General features: G+C 53.3%; 2 protein-coding genes across 5 annotated transcripts in view; both read left to right on the forward strand.

Annotated features, from left to right (window-relative positions):
- SCARF1 (scavenger receptor class F member 1) overlaps window positions 1-9140 on the forward strand; it is an 11364-nt gene extending 2224 nt beyond the window's left edge. Inside the window, exons 5-11 of the mRNA XM_034640616.1 lie at window positions 1761-1994; window positions 2422-2550; window positions 3338-3441; window positions 4226-4346; window positions 5735-5856; window positions 5941-6084; window positions 6710-9140. Of these exons, the coding sequence (XP_034496507.1) occupies window positions 1761-1994; window positions 2422-2550; window positions 3338-3441; window positions 4226-4346; window positions 5735-5856; window positions 5941-6084; window positions 6710-7569 (1714 nt within the window). The 3' untranslated portion in view covers window positions 7570-9140. The remainder of the gene's footprint in view (window positions 1-1760; window positions 1995-2421; window positions 2551-3337; window positions 3442-4225; window positions 4347-5734; window positions 5857-5940; window positions 6085-6709) is intronic.
- A 3648-nt stretch (window positions 9141-12788) lies between these two features.
- Window positions 12789-21958, forward strand: part of SLC43A2 (solute carrier family 43 member 2) — a 38509-nt gene continuing 29339 nt past the window's right edge. Inside the window, exons 1-2 of one of the 4 annotated variants that reach the window (XM_019798363.2) lie at window positions 12789-12900; window positions 13764-13979. In XM_019798363.2, coding sequence (XP_019653922.1) covers window positions 13820-13979 — 160 coding nt within the window. In that variant the 5' untranslated portion in view covers window positions 12789-12900; window positions 13764-13819. Of the gene's footprint in view, window positions 12901-13261; window positions 13377-13763; window positions 13980-21958 lie in introns of those variants that run through there. The other 3 variants (XM_019798364.2, XM_002918039.4, XM_011223422.3) reach the window with 3 other exon arrangements.

The following is a 21958-nucleotide window of genomic DNA, read 5'->3' on the forward strand; positions in this document are numbered from 1 at the left end:
CCGAAGGGAACAGGCCGGGGCGGGGGGACGGAGGGGATAGGCGGGGGCGCGGGGAAAACGTGGTGAGGTGCTCTCCGCAAAGACAGCCGAGGACGGGATGAAAGGGGGAGAAAGACCCTCGATGCCCTAGGTCCAGCCTCGCCCACCCCTTCGTCCGGTTACTCTTAAACAATAGTAGTACCAGCAAGCTATACTTAGATGAATCGCGTGACAAAACGATGGCGGGGGGGCGGGGATGGGTGGTTCAGTCGGTTAAGCGTCTGCCTTCGACTCAGGTCGTGATTCCAGGGTCCTGGGGTCCAGTCCCGCATGGGGCTCCCTCTGCCTGCCGCTCCCCCGGCTCATGCTCTCTCTCTAGCAAATAAGTAAAATCTTAACAAAAAAGCGATTGCAGGGTCCCTTTAAAAGTGGCTTTCAAACTTTGGCCGTCCCACCCACAATAAAAAATGCGTTTGGAGGCGCCTGGCTGACTTCGTAGATAAAGCGTGATACCCGTGATACCCGTGATCTCAGGGGTCTTGAGTTGGGCGTTGGGCATGGCGCTTACTTAAAACAAAAACAAAACAACAAAAAAATGCGTTTTACATCCCACCTCTCTCTCTCCATACACTTAGCTCTGAGGTGAAAGCTTAACCAGACAACATATACTTATCCTTGCTGCATGTATTATATGTAATATATGTGTATATATCTGTGTGTATTACATATGTGAGGTATATATACATACACACACTGTAATATTTTCTTTCTTTCTTTTTCTTTTCTTTTTTTTGGTGCTGGTCTACTAAATTGATCTTATGAACAAATGAGTCTGATCTAAGCATATGGTTCCAGATAATTATCTGGGGAGAAACTTTTCAAGAAACTGTTAAAGAATCAATGAGAAACTAAGATAAGGAAAACCTTAGTGGAAAAGTTCCTAGGAGAGCAGATCCTAAGAGTTTTTTCGTCAAAAAGAAAAAAAACCATTTTTTTCCTTTTTTGTACCTGTACGAGATGAGGGATGTTAACTAAATGTGGTCATCATTTCACAATATACGTAAGTCAAGTCATTATACTGTACACCTTAGAGTTACACAGTGCAGTATGACGCATCTCAAAAAAAAAAAACTGGGGAAAACTTTTGTTAAAGATTTTATTTATTTATTTATTTATTTGAGAGAGTGAGGGAGAGAGAGCACAAGGTGAGGGGGAGGAGGAGAGGGAGAAGCAGGCTCCCCACTAAGCAGGGAGCCAAATGTGGGGCTTGATCCCAGGACCCCAAGATCATGGCCTGAGCTGAAGGCAGACACTTAACCAATTGAGCCACCCAGGCGCCCCGAAACTTTTTTTTTAAACATAAGATAAACATGAAATTATAGCGATGAAAACAGGCATGTTTTAATTTTTATGCATTTTCATGTTATGGGATAGAGATACACTGAATCCCAATCATGCCAGACCTCAGAAATAGCATGGATAGGAGGGTTGAGAGAAGCGGGATAGGAAGGAACACTGGGGAGAAGGTTGGCCAGAATAACGTGGCTGTTCTGGCTGGGCTGGGAGCTCTTGTTGACCCTGGGATTTTAGGAAGCCCGGGTTCTGGAATGGGAAGTTAGAAGGAGAGGGCTGGAATCCTGCAGAGATCCTCTGTCCAGCCTTTTTGTTGTACAGCATGGGGAAACTGAGGCTCAAACCTGCCTGATGCTCTGGGTGCTCTCCATTGTCCCTGGAGACCTGAGTGCGGACCCCTCTATCTGCTCCTTAGTGCTCCCATGAACTCCTTCTCTTCCCAGCTGTGGCCACTGCAAGCAGAAGGAGCCATGCTCTGCAGACACAGGCAGCTGTGAGTCCTGCGAGCCAGGCTGGAATGGAACCCAGTGCCACCAGCCCTGCCCAGCTGGCACCTTTGGCGAGAGCTGCAGGCAGCTGTGCCCCCACTGCCGGCTTGGGGAGGCCTGTCAGCCAGACACTGGGCACTGTCAGCGCTGTGACCCTGGGTGGCTGGGGCCTAGGTGAGGGGGCCGGCCTGTTCCAGGTGGGGTGCACCTTCCTTCAGGATCCTCATTCCAACTACTCCCTCTGGGATAGCTGGCCCCTCCCCCAACACACTCATTCACACGGCCTTGGGGCCTGCCTCCTGGTGAAGACTGAGGGAAGAGAGATGGGTGCTGATGAGGCCCTGGGCAGGGTTCTCTTCTGGCTCCTTCGCCACTCAGGTACCCCGCTCTCTTCTTCTCCTTCTAGTCACCTGTAGTCTGTCGCCTCGTGGGTTTGGCCCCAGGTTCAAGGCCTTGTTTACACCTGAGCTTCACTGCTGAGGAGTAGACAGTTGGGGCCAAGTCCAGAAGCATGGGGGAAGATGGGTAGGACCCTTTTGTGGGGGGCTCTGCCCTGCCAGGCCTGCCCTGCCCGCCCATTCCAAGTCTCATGTCACCTCAGGTGTGAAGACCCCTGCCCGCCCGGCACATTTGGGGAGGGCTGTAGCTCCGCCTGCCCCACCTGTGTTCAGGGGACCTGCGATGCTGTGACTGGGGAATGTGTCTGCAACGCTGGCTACTGGGGGCCCAGGTGAGAGAACTGGGGCCCTGGCAGGGAGGCAGGGGCCTAGGTCTGGCCTCTGTGCAATCTGTTTCCTGGACTTCCCTTCCCGGGCTTCCCCACCTACCACACACCCACCCCGCATGCTCCGAACTGCGAAGTTACTCCTCTTGTGGGGTCTGCATCTTCCAGGGGAGGGTCAGTGCGACGCTTAATCTAAAAGGCCATGCTCCCTAGCTAGGTGGGGAAGGTATTGAGGGGTAGGACTCCAACTCCATTGTTGGTTCCTTGAGGTCTTTAGGTGGCAAAACACAATCAAGGTCAATGTCTCCAATGTCAGGTTTTCCACCTCTAGGACAGAATGTAGTATGGAACGGAAAGGACCTCATTTTATAGAGGAGAGGACCAAGGCCCAGAGAGTAGGGCGGGGCAGGCTCAGACCTCCAGACCCTGAGGACTTTTCTCTGGATGCTGTTGGCATCTAGCCTATTTCACATTAGTGCTGGACGGGCTAGGGATGGGGATCATGAGAGGTGGATCTTGTCCGAAGATTATACCCTAGGGGGCTGGGCACCAAGGGGCCGCTTGTGGGTGGCCCCCCTGGAAATGGGCTGAGAGGCCAGGGGATTCTCCCAAACACTGCCAGGGGTACTGAGAATGTGGCTCAGAGGTCAGAGGAGTCTGCGTGGGCATCATCCAGGGAAGTCTCTGTGGCAGGGGGTGGGGAGAAGTACCTAGAAATCTACCTTCCCCTGTGCCCTGCACACCCCATCTCTTCTCACCCAGCCTTCAGCCTTTGTCTCTTATCACCCCATAGCTGCAACACTTCATGCCCATCTGGCTTCCATGGCAACAACTGTTCTGTTCCCTGTGAATGCCCAGAGGGACCCTGCAACCCTGTCTCTGGGGCCTGCCAGTTGGGTAAGGTGGAAAGGAGGGTGCAGGGGCGCCTGGGTGGCTCAGTTGGTTAAGTGTCTGCCTTCAGCTCAGGTCATGATCCCAGGGTCCTGGGATAGAGCCCCTGGGCTCTCTGCCCAGCAGGGAGCCTGCTTCTCCCTCTCCTTCTGCCTGCTGCTCACGTACTTGTGCTCTCTCTCTCTCTCTCTCTCTCTGTGTCAAATAAATAAATAAAATCTTTAAAAAGAAGAAAAGAAGGAAGGAAGGGAGGGAGGGCGGGCAGGAGGGAGGAAGGAAGAAAGGAAGGAAGGTAGGTAGGTATGTAGGAAGGTGCAGGGGACAGTAACCAGGGAAAGACTGGCCCTTTATATGGCTCCAGGACATATCACTTGCCAGGGAGGCTGGGCTCACTTGGGAGGCATTCCCTAGGCATGAGATGTATATGGTTGCTTTGGGGGTCCCTGAAGATATGACAGCCCCGCCTCCTGAGAAAGCAGGCTAGCATCCAGGAGATGAACAGGCAACTGTCACGCCCGATACACAGGGGATGTGTACCGGGCGTGACAGTTGGGAGCAAGGGCTTGTGGAACAGACCAGGGACCATCGGGAGGGGACAGGATAGCAGGGATGCTGCCTTGGGGAGAGGGCCTCAAGGCTGAGTACAGCCTACATCTCTCGGAAAACGGGGAGGGACCCGTAGGTGGAAGATTGTAAGGAGGAGGCAGCTCAGAGAGATGAGACATGATACGTGGAAGACATAATGGCCCTGAATATTTGGCCATCCCCTGCTCTTGCCCGCTCTCCCTAGGGCCTCACGGCCAGGATGCAGCCCTCATCGCAGGCGTCCTCGGGCCTCTGCTGCTGCTCCTCCTGGGTATCATCCTCTGCGCCTGCTGCTGCTGGGCCGCCCGGTCGGACCCCAAGGACAGGTGAACTCTGGCCTGTCCCTTCCCCACCCCCAGCTCAGGCCAGGGGCTCGGGAGCAGGCCGGCATCTGGTTTCCTTTGAGGGGTGGGGAAGGGCTGGCCTTGTCACACACTTAAATCAGAGGTAGTGAGGCAGTTGGCAGTGGCCATGGCCTGGAGACACCAGGTCAGCTGCCTGCCTTCCTTGGAAGTCTTCCGCAGGCGAGTTTCCAATTGCAGGAGTGTGAGCAGTCGACACTGGGCACCGGGCTGGCGAAACTCAAACCTGCAGCGCTTGGCTGAGGCTTTATTAACAGGGACCAGAGAAGGAAGGCGGGGAAGGCAGAAGCAGCCGGGCAGCACTGGGCAGGGGGGGCAAGAGACTAGGCCTCGATACCTCCGCATTTCCCGAAAGGAGAGTGACATAAGATCTGAGCAGTGGTTTATCAGAGATGGTGGCTTTCTGAGAAAAGAAGATCACGGGAAGGATGAGGGCGGCTTGCTGGGGGGTGGGGCCTGCCCACCGCAGGGGAACGTTGTTCGCGCAGAGCTCTCCTCCTTTACAAAATCTCTTCCCATGTCTCGGTTCCTTGGAGACTCACCGCAGCAAGCGTTTCAGAGCAGGGAATATGGGGCAGGAGGGTCGGCATTCTCAGCTCCCAGAGGAGTACGCAGAGGCCTCAGGTGACCCAGCCTGTCACTGGCACGCACAAAACCCATGCTCTGTTTTTCTGGATTCTCTGTCTGGTCCTCTCTTACCAGTTCAGGCAGTAATCCCTGAGCATCCTCGTCTGTACTGTGGGGTATTCACCCATGACAGACCCAGTAGCCCCTCCCTGGGGCACAGAGCCTGAGGGTGGGGAAGAAGGCCTTCACTCGATTACGGAAACGGACAAAGACTGTCAGAGGAATGGTAACAGTGAAGCCCTGGCTTCCAGCTTGGGTGTGGGGTCAAGGGCGGGCTTCCTGGAGGCAATGGCACTTCCAGAAATGTAGCTGAGCTGGGACTAGCCAGGGTGATAATAACACAAAGCTGCATTTGGGGGAACCCCACCGGGTGCCTGGCACTAGGCTGGGTCCTGAAAAAAGGTCTGCTAGATAGGCGTTGTCCCCACTTAACAGATGAGCAAACTGAGGCCCGGACAGGTGAAGCCTGAACCAGAGCTGCTACCCAGGTCTATTTGACTTTTGAAGCTCTGCTGCCCTCTGTGGCAGGTCTGGATCTCAGGCTCAATAGTGTGGATTTTACTCCGTGGTCCAAGGGAACCCCTGAAGTACACATTCTGGCACCCTGCCTCTCTCACACTAACCCCAGGACCAGGATGGTCCTGGCCCTTTTCTGCTGCCCCCACCCTGCCCCCACCAGTGGTCACATGCACCGACACCCCCCCCCCCCCCCCCCGCACCCTCAGGCCAGCAAGGGACGGAGCAGCTGTGTCCAGGGTGAAGCTGCAGGTCTGGGGGGCACTGAGCAGCCTGGGCTCGGCGCTCCCCTGTGGTTCCTTCAGCAGCCACAAGCTTCCCTGGGTGACAGGTCAGTGTGGGTGCTGAAGGGCAGGGGCTGGGGCGGGCCAAGGTCTTCCACGGAGCTCTGCACCTGACCCAGAGCCCTCTGCAGTCTCGCACCACGACCCGGAGATCCCCTTCAACCACAGTTTCATCGAGCCGCCCTCGGCGGGCTGGGCCTCGGACGACTCCTTCTCTTCTGATCCCGAGTCTGGAGAGGACGAGAGCCCTGCCTACTGCGTGCCACCCCAAGAAGGTAGCCACCCAACGGCCCGCTCGGCCCCGAGCAGCCCTGCCTGCTACCACTTCTTTATTCCTTCAGCAAACGTACAAGTGCCCGTTCGAGAGCAGGTCAGTTTCCTAGCTGTGGGACATGGTAAAGAGCACGACAGATTCCTGTCCTCACCGAGCTCGTCTTCCGGCGGGCGGTAGCCAGGCACGTGTAGGACAGTGATACGTGCTTTGATGGGGGCTTACAGTCCAGCCATGTCAGGGAAGATGTCTCAGTGTTGGTGATAATAGAGATGAGTCTAGCAGAATCAGGAGTTCACCAAGTGACAGCTAAGGAGGGGTGGGAATGGTGTTTCAGGAAGAGGGAACAGCGCACACAAAGGCCCGAAGGTGAGAGGGCCATGACTCTGTGGCACTGACAGAGTTTTAGCTTAGTTAGGGTGTGGCGTTAGTTCAAGGGGGAAGGGGTGGTGAGAAAAGTGTGTAGAAGGAGTCATGTCTACCTGAATAGGCCCTTCCCCTGCCTCTGTATCCTCACCCTCTTCCTCGCACCATTGATGAGGCTTCCCGGCAGATGCTAAACTGAGTAAACAGGATGGATTGGGGTGGCCAGCCCAGCTTTGGCCAAACTCTTCTGTCTCCTCTGCCAGGGATGGTCACTGTGGCCCACGGAGAGTTTCCAGAGGCCAGCGTGGCTGGAGGTCCCGTCCCTCCCCCTGAGGACGCCTCCACACCATTTCCCATCCCGCGCACTTCCAGCCTTGCACGGGCCAAGCGGCCATCGGTCTCCTTTGCTGAAGGCACCAAGTTTGCACCACAGAGTCGCCGAAGCTCAGGGGAGATCTCCAGTCCTCTCCGAAAGCCCAAGAGGCTCTCCAGGGGGGCCCAGCTGGGTCCTGAGAGCCAGGAGGCTGAGGAGTCCACGGGCTCAGAGAAAGCAGAAATGGATGAGACCCTTCCTGGTGCTGCCAGCCCTAGGGATTCAGCCACTGGCCGCCGCCGACTTCCCCTTGGTGGCCGGACAGTGGCTGAGCGTGTAGAAGCCATTGAGGGCAGTGTCTTGGAGGGCTCTGGCTCTGTGACCACAATCTACATGCTTGCCGGGACACCCCAGTCATCTGAGGGCCCCGTCCGCTCTGTTCTTCGCCGTTTTGGTAGCTTCCAGAAAGGCCAGGCAGAGCCCAAGGTCAAGAGTGCCATCCCTAAGCCTCCACGCAGGGCCCTAAGTCGAAATAAGGGCATCCCTGGGCTGGCCTCTGGCTCTGCCAGTCAGAGCCCCAGCTTATCCCCCAGTGATGAACTCACTAGGCCCTTGGAGTCTGCAGGAACTGGGCCAGAGGAAGTGGCCAGGGGGCTAGGGATTGGCACCAAGAGCTCAGGGAGGGCCCAGGAGCTCGCCCCTGAGGGTGGCCCCCAAGAACAGGATCCCCAGAAGCTGGCTGATGAGGAAGGGCAGGAGGAGCCCCAGTATGAGAATGTTGTACCCATCTCTGGGTCACCAGCACCCTGAGAACCTTGAATTTGCAGAGTGGGAAGACTATGGATGGGGGGTCGGCGTCTGAACTGCCCCTGGATCAGATTGTGTTTTGCTGGAAAAAGATCTCAGGGCCAGGAAAGACAGACCAGAACCTCTGCCCTTTCATGGGGAAACGTCAGGGTTGGAGGCCAATTGGCTCTGGGCCCTGGCAGTGCTCTGGGAGTGGTTTGGAAGGCCTGGGCAGAGACCCCATAGGGTGGGGTCAGGAAGGGGAAAGAGATGACTGCAGGGACTTTTTCTCTGTTGTCCTGGACTCTGCCCCCAAAAGCTATTCTTTTCTTCATTTTCTGAAATGTGAAACAATGTAAATGTTTGATGATAAAAGATTGGTTAAAGAAAAATTGCTTATGATAGGTTCCTAAGCAACCATGAAAAATCATGTTGTGTAAGAATATTTAATATGGGAGATATGGGAGACTGTTTATGCTATACTGTTAAGTGTAAAAAGTAAAGTTTCTCTTTATAAATTTAATTTCCTTCTGCTTCAGGCTACATGTTTAGAATCCTTCCACTTTGTATTTTGTGATTGTTTTGCAAACTTTTTTTTTTTTTTTTTTGTAAAGGATATATGTGCATAAAAAAGATTTGTGGGAAAGGCATCAAATGACTTTTTTTTTTTTTTCCTGGGAGATGAGATTGTGGCTGATATTTATTTTCTTCTTAAACTTTCGTATTATTTGTAAATTTTCTTTAAGTGAACATTCTTTTTACTTTTCTCACTAGGTTTAATTTTTTAAAAAATTATAAAAAACAATGTCCTTTGTTAAAAAATTAAAAAGTACTAACATTACAGACATGTATAAAGTATTTGCCTTTTCCTCAGAGGAGCCTGAGGGACAGGGGAGGGACCAGACTTACTTGTCACTGAATGTCTTTTGGTCTTGTTGGATTCTTTTCTCACATACTTGAATTACCTGGTCAGGACAGAAACAGCAGCTCCCCTTCTCTCCCAATGCTCAGAGAATCTTGCAGTTTAGATCCTTCCTTCCAGATGTTTCTCTGGTCACATGAAAACAAAAGATCATGTTGTTGAACAATTTGCTTTTTTACTTAACAATATATCCTGGCTATGTTTTAATGTCAGTAAATATAAAGCTACCTCTTTTTATAAAAACGGCTGCATGGAATTCCATCGTGTGGAAAAAGCAGAGGTTATTTAAACCGTCCCCTACCCGTGGAGATTTGGGTTGTTTCTAATCGTTTTGATACAATATATGATGCAATGTACTACTTTGTCCATATTTCTTTTGCACGGTGCACGTTTTTCTGTAGAAGAGATTCCTAGAAGTGGAATTGCTGGGTAATAGAAGACATTAAATATTTGGGTACTTACTTCAGATTGTCCTCCAAAAAATTTACATGGTTTTGTGTTCTCACAAATGATGACAAGATCTATTTTTCCACACCCAGTCTGATAGGTTGAAATGGTATCTTATTATTTTAGCGCAATAAAAATAATAAAGTGATAACATGCTAAAGCTTCTTAAAAAGTTAAAATCTTTGTACAGTTAAAAGGTTTTTTTGCTTTTGTTTTTTAACCATCAAAAATTATATCATTAAAATGTGAATTTCTATGAATATTCTAAGGTTGAACTTCTTTTTGTATCTTTAATAATTATTTGTGTTTTTTTTCCTATCAGTTAACTGATTATATTCTTTCCCCAATTTTCAGTTGAGGTGTTCATCTTTTCCTTATTGATTTATAAGTGCCTATGTATATCAAGGATATTAATTCTTTGCCCCATTTGTGATTGGTCATTTAATGCTGTTTATAATTTCTTTCTTCTTTCTTTAGAAATTCTTCTTTAGAAATTTAAAATTTTAATTTAGACAGTCTTTTTTTTTTTTTTCTTTTGGTGGGCCTCAAAGCAAGGTTTATTGAGTGATGGCAAAGTGATAGTACAAAACTCCTGAGGAGGGACGGGACTGGAGAGGGTTGCAACCGTTGTCTCTAAGTCTAGGGGTTTTTATGGGCTTGTTGGCGGGCTGTTTTGATCTGATTGACCCTCCTGGCACCTGTCATCCAATCAGGTTTTTGTCACAAGGGAAAGGGGGGGAGAGCTCCTTCCAGAGTGGTATAAAATCCTTTTAAGGGCGGTTTCCTCTTAGGGTGGGGCCCCTTTGGACAGTCTTTCTTTTTGACTTCTGAGGTTTTGTTTTGGTTTTTTTTAGAGTATTTATTTGAGAGAGAGCGAGAGAGCGCCCACACGCTCGCGCACCAGCAGGGGGAGGGGCAGAGGCAGAGGGAGAAGCCGACTCCCCGCTGAGCTGAGCAGGAAGCCCCAAACAGGGCTTGATCCCAGGACCCTGGGAACATGACTTGAGCCAAAGGCAGATGTTTAACCGGTTGACTGAGCCACGTAGGCGCCCCTTGACTTATGAGTTTCACGTCATGCTTAGTGTCAAGGCCTTCTCTACCCTAAAACTAGTGAAATAATCGCCTGCGTTTTCTTCTTGTACTTTAGTGGTTTTATTTCTTTATGATTTGCCAGCAGTGCTGGTGTGGGGGCTTTAACACCCTCGACAGAAAGACTGAAAAAAGAAACCCAGAATTTCATTCAAATAGCCACGGATTCAAATCTCAGTTCTGATATACTTGTTTTGTGACTTTGAAATGGTATTTAAAACCTGTTTTTTCATCTGGGGACTTTGGAATGGGGATCCTGGCCATCACCCGGAGTTATTGTGGGGATTAAATGACACAAACTACATAAAGCACCTAGGAAATTTTGAGTTCTCAGTAAAGGGTAATTACTATTCTCATCCATCATTCTCCCAGCTTTGAATCCTTTGTCTCAAGAAGCTGATACCTTCCACCCCTTTTCATTTGTTCGTGTTTTCACTCAACAAGCCCAATATTGTGCATTTGCTTTGTGCTTCTGTGTTAAGGGCTGGTAAACAAAGTCGAGTAAGACATAGTTCTTGCCCCCAAATATTTGTTCGTAGTCAGTGGGAAAAGGGAGGGACAAATGAACAGATAATTATAAAACAGCACAATCAGTGGACTAAGACATTAAAGAATATTTTTGGGAGTGGTTAGGGAAGGCTTCCTGAAGGAGGTGCTGTCCAAGAAGGGTCTATGTTTGAAGGCCAGAGGTAGGAGAACAGCACCTGCAGGAACCACAAGCAATTCCATGTGACTGAAGCATCTATGACCTGGCTGGTGGGGAGGAGCCTGTGTGGGTTAGGCTGGAGAACTTGAACTTTATCCTACAGGGCAAATGGTAGAGAGTTTCTGAAGAACTGAGCAGAGGTCAGATTTACTAAGGTCAGATTTACCTTTCCCACAGCTCACTGGGATGGGGTCGGATGAAGAAATGTATTTGAGGGGCTGAGATTGGAGGCTGGATGAACAGCAGCTGCAGTCCTAGGGACACAGATGGGCGAATCGGATAAATATTTAGGAGATATGGCTGTATTGGTGGGGTGGCAGTGGAGTGAAGGAGAGGGAGAATAATGGAGAATTTAAAACAAATTTCAAATATTTGTTGAAAAGGTGGTTCACGGTATCTAACTTCAGTAGGTAGTGGTGCTATTATCAGAAAGAATGAGAGGGACGGTTTTGGGGGTAAAAAGTGAATTGTTATTTTTTTTTAAAAGATTTATTTATTTGAGAGAGAGCGCGAGCGAAAGCACGAGAGCATGTGGGAGGAGGGGCAGAGGGAGAGGATCTCAAGCTGATTCCCCACTGGGCAGGGGCCCGAATCGGGGCTCTATCCGAGGACCCATGAGATCCCGACCAGAGCCAAAACCAAGAGTTGGAGGCTTAACCAACTGAGCCACCCAGGTGCCGCGAAAGTGAATTATTTTAGAGCTGTGTTTGAAACAGTTCAGAGATGTGTATGGAACAGCTGCCCGGAAACGTTCCTCGGGCAGGTGGCTGTAGGAGGGAGGGAAGGACTGAAGTTTATTAAGTGGCAGTCCCAAGTGAGTGGGTGAGATTCTGCGGGGTGGGTAACCGGATAGGTAACCAGCCAGGATCCCCCAAGCCCACAGAGCCAGGCCTGGTGTAAGCACGGCTGTCAGCGGTGGGTTCACGGCGGCAGGGGGCGCACTTGGATGCGGGGACGTGAAACAGGAGGCTGCTGAGGCTCCCAGAATCCTGGAATAAGTCAGGTCCCAGAGCGTGCCAGGCAGACCCAGCTGAATCTGGGGTAGACCGAGAGTCTTCTGACATCGGCCTAGCGACTCTGATCGGGGACACGCATCTGGGCTGCCGAACCTCCCCAGTGCCCGGGCTCCATCCCCCTGCTCTAGCCGGTCTGGGGGCAGGTCCAGCTCTCGGATCAGATTGGAACTCCGGAGCCCTCCCGACTCCACGCGCTCTCCTGGAGGCGCTGCCCGCCGCGTCACCAAGCAGAGAGGGCCCCTGAAGTTGACGTCCAGGAATGGGACGTAAGGGGGTGGAGGTGGTGCAAGACAATGGAGATGGGATGGTCAACTTTGCGTAGGGATCCCCAAGGGGACCAAGGACAGCAGGAAAGGGGGGCAGTCTGGATGGGAGCAGACCGTCCGAGGGTACAGACAAGCCCCAAACTCCCACTTAGGGATCCCCGAGGGCCATCTTCCGTGGAAAATGCAAGTGGAACCCAGGAGAGGGGTCCGTGAGTCAGGGGAGCAGGGAAGAAGCACACCACGCCTGGACAGGGGTTCGGGGATTCGGGATGTGCAGACAACGCCTGGATGGAGGACACTGGGGGCAGGCGAGCGGGGAATCAGAACACAAAGCCGGAGGCAGCCGGGGATGCCAGCGTCGCGTGGGAGAAGCAACGGAGAAGACGGGAGCGGAATGACCCACACGGAGCCAGAGCATCGGGATGTGGTGCCCAGGTCAGAGGTGAAAGCTGGGTACTACATAAGCGGGCCGGAGGAGAATGGAGTGCAAGTGCCCAGCTGGGTGTGAGAAGGTGACAGGCATGCAGTCCGGGGGGTATCGGTACATCGACCGGGGGAACCTGACCCAGGTAGGGCTTCGGAGTGAGGCTCTGAAGAGGCGTTGTGGCAATGCCCCCGGGGATTCCCAGCCCAGCTGTGACTCCAGTCTGAAGCGGCAGAAAAGAGGCACGACCCGCCGCTGCCCCTGGCCCCCCCAGCTCTCTTGTTTGTCTCCAAGTCCGGCCGGAACCGGCTTCTGCTCGCCGCCGGGCGGGCGGGTGCCTGCTGATTGGTCAATGCCTGTTTCCAGCCCCCACTCAGCCAATCAGCGTGCGGCAGTGTTTTCATCTTGGGTTGGAATAAAAGCGCTGGAATAAAAGGAGGCAGAAAAGGCGCCGGCCGGGCCCGATACACGCTGGTAGGAGCCGGGTGAGCTGGATCTTGGGGATCTGGGTCCTGGGGCGAAGGTGCTAAGGGGACAGAAGGCGCACGAATAGGGGCGTAGGGAGAAGTGTGATTCTGAGAGGAAAGAGACCGATGAGGAGCCGCCAGGAGAGATGACGAACAGAGGAGGCAGCTGGGAGATGGAGGGACGGAGGTCCGCTTCCATGGGAACAGATGTCGAGGAAACGGCCCGGGATGGGGGTCGCGCAGGTGGCTCGCGCCGCCGGTTTGAACCGGCTTCGCCTCTCCCATGCGGGGTTCGCGTGGCCGCAGCGCCTAGCGACCTAGACAGCGGCCAATGGCGCCGCAGTTTCTAGCCGTGAGGCCAATGAGCGGGCTGGGGGCGGGCCGTTCCGGACTCCGTGCGCCGATCTTGTGGTTGAAGGAACCAGCTCTGGGGAAGGGTCTCGAGTGCTGGCGGGAGGGCGCCTGTCAGGGTCCCAGGGAGTGGCAGCCCCCAGGTATGGTCCTGCCCAGGTATCCGGACCCAGGGTGCCTCTCCTGCCAGTCCCCAAGCTATGCCAAAATCTGCGGAGAGCCAGGATTAATTCCACGTCCCTGAGCATGCCTTAGTCTCTTCTGTTTGCCTGCCTCAGGTTACCTCGGAACCAGCCGAGGGAGAGGTCTCGCTCCCTGGCCGGGGCCGCTGTCCCGTAGCTGAGAGCAGACGCACGAGCCAGCCGCGGACAGGCTGGCCCAGGACCCAGGCCGGGCTGGGGCTTCCTTCGCCGCGCGCACCCATCGCCTGGGCCGTGGAGGGGTGACAAGCCCCGCGCGCTGCGGCAGCGGTCCGGGGTGGCCGCCCAGGCTGGGCAGGGCCGGGCGCTGACGCTGAGGTCTGTGTGCAGGTGGCTGCCGAGCCGGAGCCGAAGCCGAAGCCGAAGCCGGGCCTCCGCGCCGCGCCATGGCACCCACCCTAGCCACTGCCCATCGGCGCCGCTGGTGGATGGCCTGTACAGCCGTGTTGGAAAACCTCCTCTTCTCGGCAGTCCTCCTGGGCTGGGGCTCGCTGCTCATCATGCTCAAGTCGGAGGGCTTTTACTCGTACCTGTGTACTGAGCCAGGTGAGACGGGGCGGCTCGGGCTCGGGGTGGTTCCCGGAGTGGGAGCTTTGGGAGAGGGCGAGACGGCAGTGGCCGTGAAAACCCGGCCAGCAATACCCCCTCGCTGCGCAGCACCTCCCGTTCAGCAGAAGCCCCATTTGATCCTCAGCCAGCTCTGCTGGGTACGTGTCATTGTCCCTGTTTTGTGGATGAAGAAACTGAGGCTCGGACAGATCTGGCTTGCCCAAGGCCGCACAGCTGAGGACTGCAGTAGAGCAGTCTGTGCGCTCAGAACACCCCAAGTCCAGGGTGTTCTGCCCGCCACCTACAGAACATCGCTGGACTGCTCTCCTTCCAGTGCGTAGCACATCACTTGCCTTACTCTAAATATGTTGCTCCCTGACTGTGAGAAAGAGGAACTCCTGACTCAGTGGCTGGGGTGCAGAAAGAGAGAGGAAGTGGCTTGGCCTCCACCCCATTGAAGGTTCATCTAGAATCTAGATGTGTTTTAGTCAGGCCATTATGGAGTCTCTTAAAAGCATGTCAGCTACAATTTCGTGTCTATTTTTGCTGCTTTATGATTTTCCAAAGGACATTTCCTCCCACAGGCTGTGAGAACATCCCTGTGGCCTTCTATCTGCCCGCCATCGTGGAGGGAGGCAAGGCGGGTATTTAGGGAAATAACACTGGTTCTGTCCTCTCTCTTTGCCACACCACTGGTGTTGCTGAATGCAGGCTGAGGATGCTTGTCTATAAGAAATCTAACCCCTGCTCCTACCTTCGCACCCTTCCCATCCTTTCTGAGGGTCCTGATTGCTTTAGATCTGTAGATTCAGGCAAACAGTGGGACCCCAGGGGCTCCCCACCTCTACCCTCGTATCCCCTTCCGAGGTAACCTTGATAAGAAATGTTTCCCTCTGCCCTCTGCTGTCCCCAACAGTGACTACCTAATAGTTGAACTCTGTAATGTCTCTTCCCAGTGCCTTTGTCAGCCAGCCCCTGAGTGAGTCCCCTAAGAGGGAGACAGCTCAAGTTTGACCCTCTGAATCACACCACTGGCATGCCTTTTCTTCTTAACGTTCTAACCTGGGGGGGGGAAGAGAAAGCTTTGGAGCAGCTCATGCTGGCTGTAACCCCGTGTAGAGTCCTTGTTTCCCTTTTCTGATAGTCCCAGGAGATTTTGTAGTGTTTCAGTCTCTAGGGAAGCTTTGCTGGACGGGTTAAGGGCAGGAGAAATGGGGGGGGGGATGCAGAGGTCACTTGAGAGACGGCAGAGAGTATATCATTTATAACCTTTAGCCTTTAGCTACTCAGAAATATTTCCTAATAGCCTAAGGGTTCTTGGCAGACCTTTCCGTACATCAGCAAGAAATCTTGGGAGATGGGAGAGTCACTCAGACCTTGTTCCTTGAACAAGCTTTCTGCTTTGCCCAAGAGATGTTAGCAGATTAAGGACTCTCTGGAAGGAGCAGGTTGGAGTGTTTGGCTCCTCCTCGCCCTCCCTCTCTCCTCCGTTTTAGATCATGACCCTTCCTGCCTCCCTCTTTGATAGATTCTTTCAGGCTGCACCGAGGGTTTTAAAAGCAGAGAGAGGGGCGCCTGGGTGGCACAGCGGTTAGGCGTCTGCCTTCGGCTCAGGGCGTGATCCCGGCATTCTGGGATCGAGCCCCACATCAGGCTCTTCTGCTGTGAGCCTGCTTCTTCCTCTCCCACTCCCCCTGCTTGTGTTCCCTCTCTCGCTGGTTGTCTCTATCTCTGTCGAATAAATAAATAAAATCTTTAAAAAAAAAAAAAAAACAGAGAGAAACATCATCATCTCCAGATGAAGCCTTTAGCGTCTAGTCCAGACTGAGGGACTGTTGTGGTTAATTTTGGGGGGGGGGTTGGAGGGGGAAAGGAACCTACTGTAGAAGGTCAGATTCTAGGGTTTTTTTCCAGAGATTGTCCACTGATTTAATTTATTTTATGGTATTGGCAGCATTGGGGCTGGTCACTTCATTCCTGCCTCAACCTTGGCTTCTTCCTCCATTTAAAGTGGGAGGAGTTGCAGAGATTGTGCCGACACAGTGCTGAGCTGGTGTTGAAGCCCGGGAGAGGCTTGACCCTCCTATAAACCAAAGTGAAGGTGAAGGGTCAGGTTGGAGGTTGAACATCAACTTCTTATCCAGTGCCTTTGCCCCTGCCTTTGATTTTGCTTTTTCTGACTACCTGGCAAACCTGCTGACCCAGCATCCTGGACAGACAGTCCTGCCGATTCCACATAGCTTATCTCTCTGGCCTGCCTGCTCCTTGCTTCTTGGAGTCCAAGTAGCCTGTTGCCTTTTGGAGCCAGGAGTCTCCTCCATGCCTTGCCTAACTGGGAGTGCCTGGAGGATTTAGGGTCAAGGTTTCTGCTTAGGCCTAATATTTTCTTTTTCTTTTTTTTTTTTTTAAGACTTTATTTATTTATTCGACACAGATAGAGACAGCCAGCGAGAGCGGGAACACAAGCAGGGGGAGTGGGAGAGGAAGAAGCAGGCTCATAGCGGAGGAGCCTGATGTGGGGCTCGATCCCATAACGCCGGGATCACGCCCTGAGCCGAAGGCAGACGCTTGACCGCTGTGCCACCCAGGCGCCCCAGGCCTAATATTTTCAAACTTGGTGGATGGCTGAATTGCAGAGAAGCAGTTGGGCCATTTATGGAATTTATCACATTAGACTTGTGAAAAGCTGAGTGGTCTGCAGCTGACTGGGATGCAAACTCATCAGCTTTTTTGGTGCTTATAGGGCCTTTGCTTTGGGTGGTTCTCTCAAGAAAATTTGCCTGAACCTGTTGAAAGGTTCTCAGAACTCATTTTCGGGACTCCAGCCAGAATCTGGCCCCGGACACGGTGTTGGGTTCCAGCACGGCGAGGTGGGAGAAGGAAAGAGCCTGTTTCTCTGCCACCTCTCAGCTTTTTGCCTTGCCCACCAGACGAGATTGATAAGGGGCAGTACCGGGCATTTGGGCTTTGCCTCCCCAGCCCCCCTGGTGTGGAGAGGAGGCTGACTGGCTTCCCAGCCCAGGAAGTACGGGGCTTTCCCTGAACTGTGTCCTTTTGGCCTCTGGATGACTGCTGTACCTACCCACTCTTGACCTCTTTCTTCATTTTCTCTGTCATCTGATGGCCCGCTTGGACAGGGTCAGGTCAGGGGGCTGTTAATCTCCTCTTTGTCTAACCTACATGTTCAGTAAGCATTTATTGAGGTGTTGTGCTGGGGTTGCAGAGCAGCCCTGGCCCTCAGGGAGTCTGTAGTCCGCCAGCATCAAACACACAGACCATATACTTCCGAGTCGTGGTCCAGACTCCAGCACAAAGCAGGGTGCCAGGAAGGAGAATGCCAGTGGGGATCTGGTTCAACTTGGGTGGGAGGGCCTCTCTGATGTTTAGGCGGAATCGTGGGGGGCAAAGAGGGGTGAGTTGGGAGAGGAGGGGTCAAGAAGAGGTGGGAAGTGGCCAGGGCCCACAGGGCCTAGGAGGCCACTCGGGGAAGTTGTATTTTATTCTCAAGGCAGGAAGAAGTGACAGAAGCAGAGGAGGGTGACAATCAGATTCACCTATTAGACTTTTAGGAGTTGTTGAGGTCTTGCCACATACTGGGCGTGGGATGCGGGTGGGAGTCGTGGCCTCTGCCTGAGGAAGCACGGTCCAGCTCATCTGTGGACACCAAGGCAGACCTGAGTTATATGCTCGTGACCACTGCAGTCTCTCTGCCTGTGCTGGCAGGGGAGCTGTACCCCTCATGAAACAAAGCAGGAAGCTGGTCGCCTGGGCCCTGAGAAGGCAGAGGGGCTGCCGTCAGGCAGGGAAGCAGAGGCAGGCCTGGTCCCCAGCAGGTGGGCCGAGGCTGCAGATGTGGATAGGAGACATTCCCTGCTGCGTGGGGGCGCCTTTTAATGGTCTCCTCACGCAAAGGCTGCTGGCTTTTGACAACTTTTGAAAACCCATCCTTTTACTTGTATTTCTGTGAATGTGACTGTTTCTACTCCCCCTATTTGCCCCCCCCAGTTTATTTTTGATTAAAAAAAAAACCATTCTGTAGCAATGGGTAAGAAGGTCTGAAGGCTGGTGCCCACGGCCTCACAATGTGTTACAGAAAGGAGCTGGCGCCCTCAGACTTTCCTACCAACCCTGCCTTTCTTCTTCCCATTTCATGACCCACTTTCCCTCTCCCACATCCACTGGCCCCACCTGCCTTCGTGGTGTTGCATTAAGGTTCTGTCCAGCTTGGGTTGACTTCAGGGAGGATCTTGGGGGCAGTCCCATTCACACTGGGTGGCATGAAGGGCCACCTGGTGCTGTCCCTGACACGGTGACAGCCTTGTGCTGTCTCCGTCCCTTTAGCATATTCTCTCTGAAAGCCTCTAACCCAGTTAATACAGCATCAGCCCAGCCTAAAGGTTAAAAGCAGGAACTTTGAGGTCCAGAAGCCTGGATTCAAGTCCAGCTTCTCCATAATGTGCTGTCTGTGAGATGTCAGGCAAGCAGCTTGCTGCTCCAAAGCTCCTGGTGTCCTTGTGTGGAGTGTGGATGGGGGTGAGAGAACACTAAGTGACATGGAACGAATACCACTGAATGCATGGCCGGCACACACAGGCACTCTGTGGCCACAACCAGGGACTAGGCTCTGGCCTACCCAGGATGGCCCTCTGACTGTCTGTGTCCTGCCTTTTGTTTGCTCTGCGTCTGAGGCTGACCTCTCACCTACATCCCCCTTTGGACTGAGATACTGCTTCCTGTTGCCGGATAGACTAAGGATTTGGGAGAGAGACAGGAGATCCTGGGGCAGAGACCATCAGCAGGAGGTCCAGGGGCCTGCATCCTGGGTGGGGGTGCTCAGTAAGCAGTCTGAGAAGGGGGCTGCTCAGGAATTTGAAGGAGCCTCCAGCCCAGCGCCCCTTGCTCCTTTAAGCATCATGCAGCCAGCTGTTCGGCTCCCCATTCTCTTGGTTTCTCTGGGGTGGGGGAAACCCCCTCTTTGACCCAGGGATGCCAGGGGAGCCCGAGTGGGGTCATAGCACCCCCTTTTGTCCCCTCCTTTCACTGTACAGATTGTGTGTGAGTCTTCTGCGAGGAGGGCTGAACAGTGCCGGCATTGTTCTCTCTTCCCGGCCCCTCAGCAGCCTCACGGTGATTCGGCACACTCGGGCCACACCAATTCCTTGCCTGTCCTCTTGGTTCACCTTCCCCGGCCGGGCTGGGCCAGGCCACTCTGGCCGCCCACTGAGAGGCATCTGTTTCATAAACAGGTGCAGGTGAGGCTCAGAACAGGCTGGGCTGGGGTGAGGCCTGAGCTCTAGGCTGGGAGCAGAGGGGCACCCTGGGGCTTGACACTTCCTTGGTGCTTATCTGTTTGTGTCTCTGCTGGCCCACAGTGACCTAGGTGGGAGCAGAGGGAGAGGAACAGCCTGGGTGTGGCTGTGTTTGGGCATCTGCCGGATCTGTGATTATTCATGTGGGCTGTTTACTGCCAACAAAGCTGGGCTCACCAAAAATTTAGTCTCCTCTAGGAGCAAGGGACTCTCTTGCATTGCTTCATGCGCAGACAAGAAAGGCCACTGAGACTCCCTACCCCAGGCTTGTCTGATGCTGGACATCACTGCCTAGAGGCAGGAGGGCAGGGGTCAGGCAGCCCAGTTGGCAGGGAATTTTTTTTAAAGAGAGAAAGCTGGAGATACCTGGGTGGCTCAGTTGGTTGAACATCTGCCTTCGTTTGGCTCAGGTCATGATCCCAGGGTCCTGGGATCGAGCCCCACATCGTGCTCCTTGCTCAGGTGGGGTGGTGGGGGGAGCCTCCTTCTCCCTCTGCCTGCTGTTCCCCCTGCTTGTGCGCTCTCTCTCTCTATTTGACAAATAAATAAATTAATTAATTAAAAAAAAATAAAAAGGGAGAGAGCTGGTGGCCCAAAGCGTATAAGCCCTTGTTCCTGTGTGTAGTGGCTCCAGGATGAAAGACGGGGGACAGACACCCTTCCCTCCACTCCTGCCTCTCTCCTCATGAGTGCCCGTCTAGTTATCTCTAACAATTCAAGATGTTTCTACTGCCATCCCCAGTTATAGCAAGTCAGAGAGGCTGCCTTGAGTACATTGCCTTGGGGTTTATATTCTCTCTTATGGTGAGTACAGTTGTGGATTTAGGGGTCCAGCTCTGGGGAAACGGAGTGGGCACACTGGGGCCCCTACCCAGAGGTAGTGCTGCTGGCTCCGTCTGTTACCTGTCCATCTCTGGCTGTCTGCTTGCAGCCACAGACCCCAGAACACTCCAAGTCCTGAGTCCTTTTGTGTTCTTCAGTGCGGTCATGGGCTCCAGAGCCTGCATGGCTACAGTCAGGGCTCCCAAGCCCATGATCCCGGACCCCGAGGTGCCTTCTCCGCCCGTCCTCTCTGTGACACCTGTGCTGCTTTGCTTGTGTCTGCACACCAACCTGGAAACAGCCGTTGTGGTGCGGAGACCCCAGTTCCTGTTGCTGCTGGCCACGAGCTGTCACCTGAAGCCCGCGCCGGCCTAGAGGCAGCCCCTCCTTTGCAGAAGCTACCCCGCTGCGGATGAGCAGCTCAGGCCCCGGCTAAGGCAGTGTGTGCAGTGATTCTGACCTGGACGCTAATGGACTCCGACGATGCTGTTGGTTGTGTGTTTTGGCTGGCAGCATCATCGGGCCTCTTTTAGGAAACGAAGTGGCAGGGATTGGGGATGGGGAGGGAATCTGGCCTGTTAGGTTTTGTTTCTGTGACTTCAGGAGGTTGACCTTGTGCCTCTTATCTCCTTAAATCCCCTCTGTCTTCACCTTGGTTCCATACATCCTATTTCTTTTCTTTTCTCTCCATCCTTTTGGCCATCATGATCTGACCCCATCATTTCATCCATTCAGTAAATACCTGCTGTGCACCAGGAGCTGGGCGAGGGGCTGGAGCGCGGGCCCCCGGCCCAGTGAGAGATGAGACACAGAGTCATGCCAAACACACAACTGTGGAAGCCTACCCCCAGTTTCTCTGTCCAGCTCTGCTGCCAGCCAGTCGCACCATCCCAAGCCTCCCATGATAGTGACAATAATAGCAACTCGTAGCTGCTGTTTATTAAGCACTTTCTGTCTGTGCGAGCTCTAGGTTGTCGTCTGGGTCTTCTCACGTATCTTCCACCCGACTCTAGGAGGTAGCTACGACTATTATATTGTGCCATTTTAGAGATAAAGAAACTGGGATCGTGTGAGATTAAGTCATTTTTCCAAGGTTATACGAGTCGGAAGTAGAGGAACCAAAATTGAAACCCAGAGGCCACGTTCGGGCACCTCACCCTTAATCGATGTGCCCCCTGCCGGGCTTGTCGGTTAGAGGTTGGCATATACCATGATTCACCCTAAGTGCATCCTTTTCTGTGACCTTGGGGCAGCCCTGGGAGGCCTGGGCAGGCCTTTGCAGACCTCAGCTTTACAGCCCTGGCGCCAGAGGGCCGCAATCGGGAGGCGGGCGGTTATCGGGAGAGAGGTGTTTCCTTGACTCTCCCAGTGTGACCTCGCATCTAATCAGCGGCTGCTCCTCTTTGGGCAGGATTAGTCAGCACCTCTGACTAGCAGTGCTGGGAGAGCAGAGGCTTCCTCTGCTGCCTTCCGGCCTGTGCTCCACCCTCCTGCCTTCAGCGGCGGCAGCACTTCTTCCTCCCTATTTTTCTTTGTCTCGGTGCTGGGTGGACTTTTGGAGGGGCGATTAGGGCCGAGATTGCAGGTGGCACAGGTGTGGCCTCAGGGGACAGCAACACTTGACCCCAGCAGGAAAAGTAAGAAAGGGGGACCTCAACAAGTGGAAGCAAGTGACTTGGGACTATTTTAAAAAAACTTCTCCAAGGGGTTCCGAGGCTCAGCATATGGGGTGGTTGATGCTGTGAAAATAACAGGGGGAGGTAGCAGATGGCTTGTACGCTTGAGAAGTTTCCCGTACCTAGCAGTGCAAGAGGCCCGCTCACTCTTCCCCTAGGTTGAACGAGG

The sequence above is a fragment of the Ailuropoda melanoleuca genome, chromosome 13 (genome assembly GCF_002007445.2).
Source record: "Ailuropoda melanoleuca isolate Jingjing chromosome 13, ASM200744v2, whole genome shotgun sequence".
Lineage (NCBI taxonomy): Eukaryota > Metazoa > Chordata > Mammalia > Carnivora > Ursidae > Ailuropoda > Ailuropoda melanoleuca.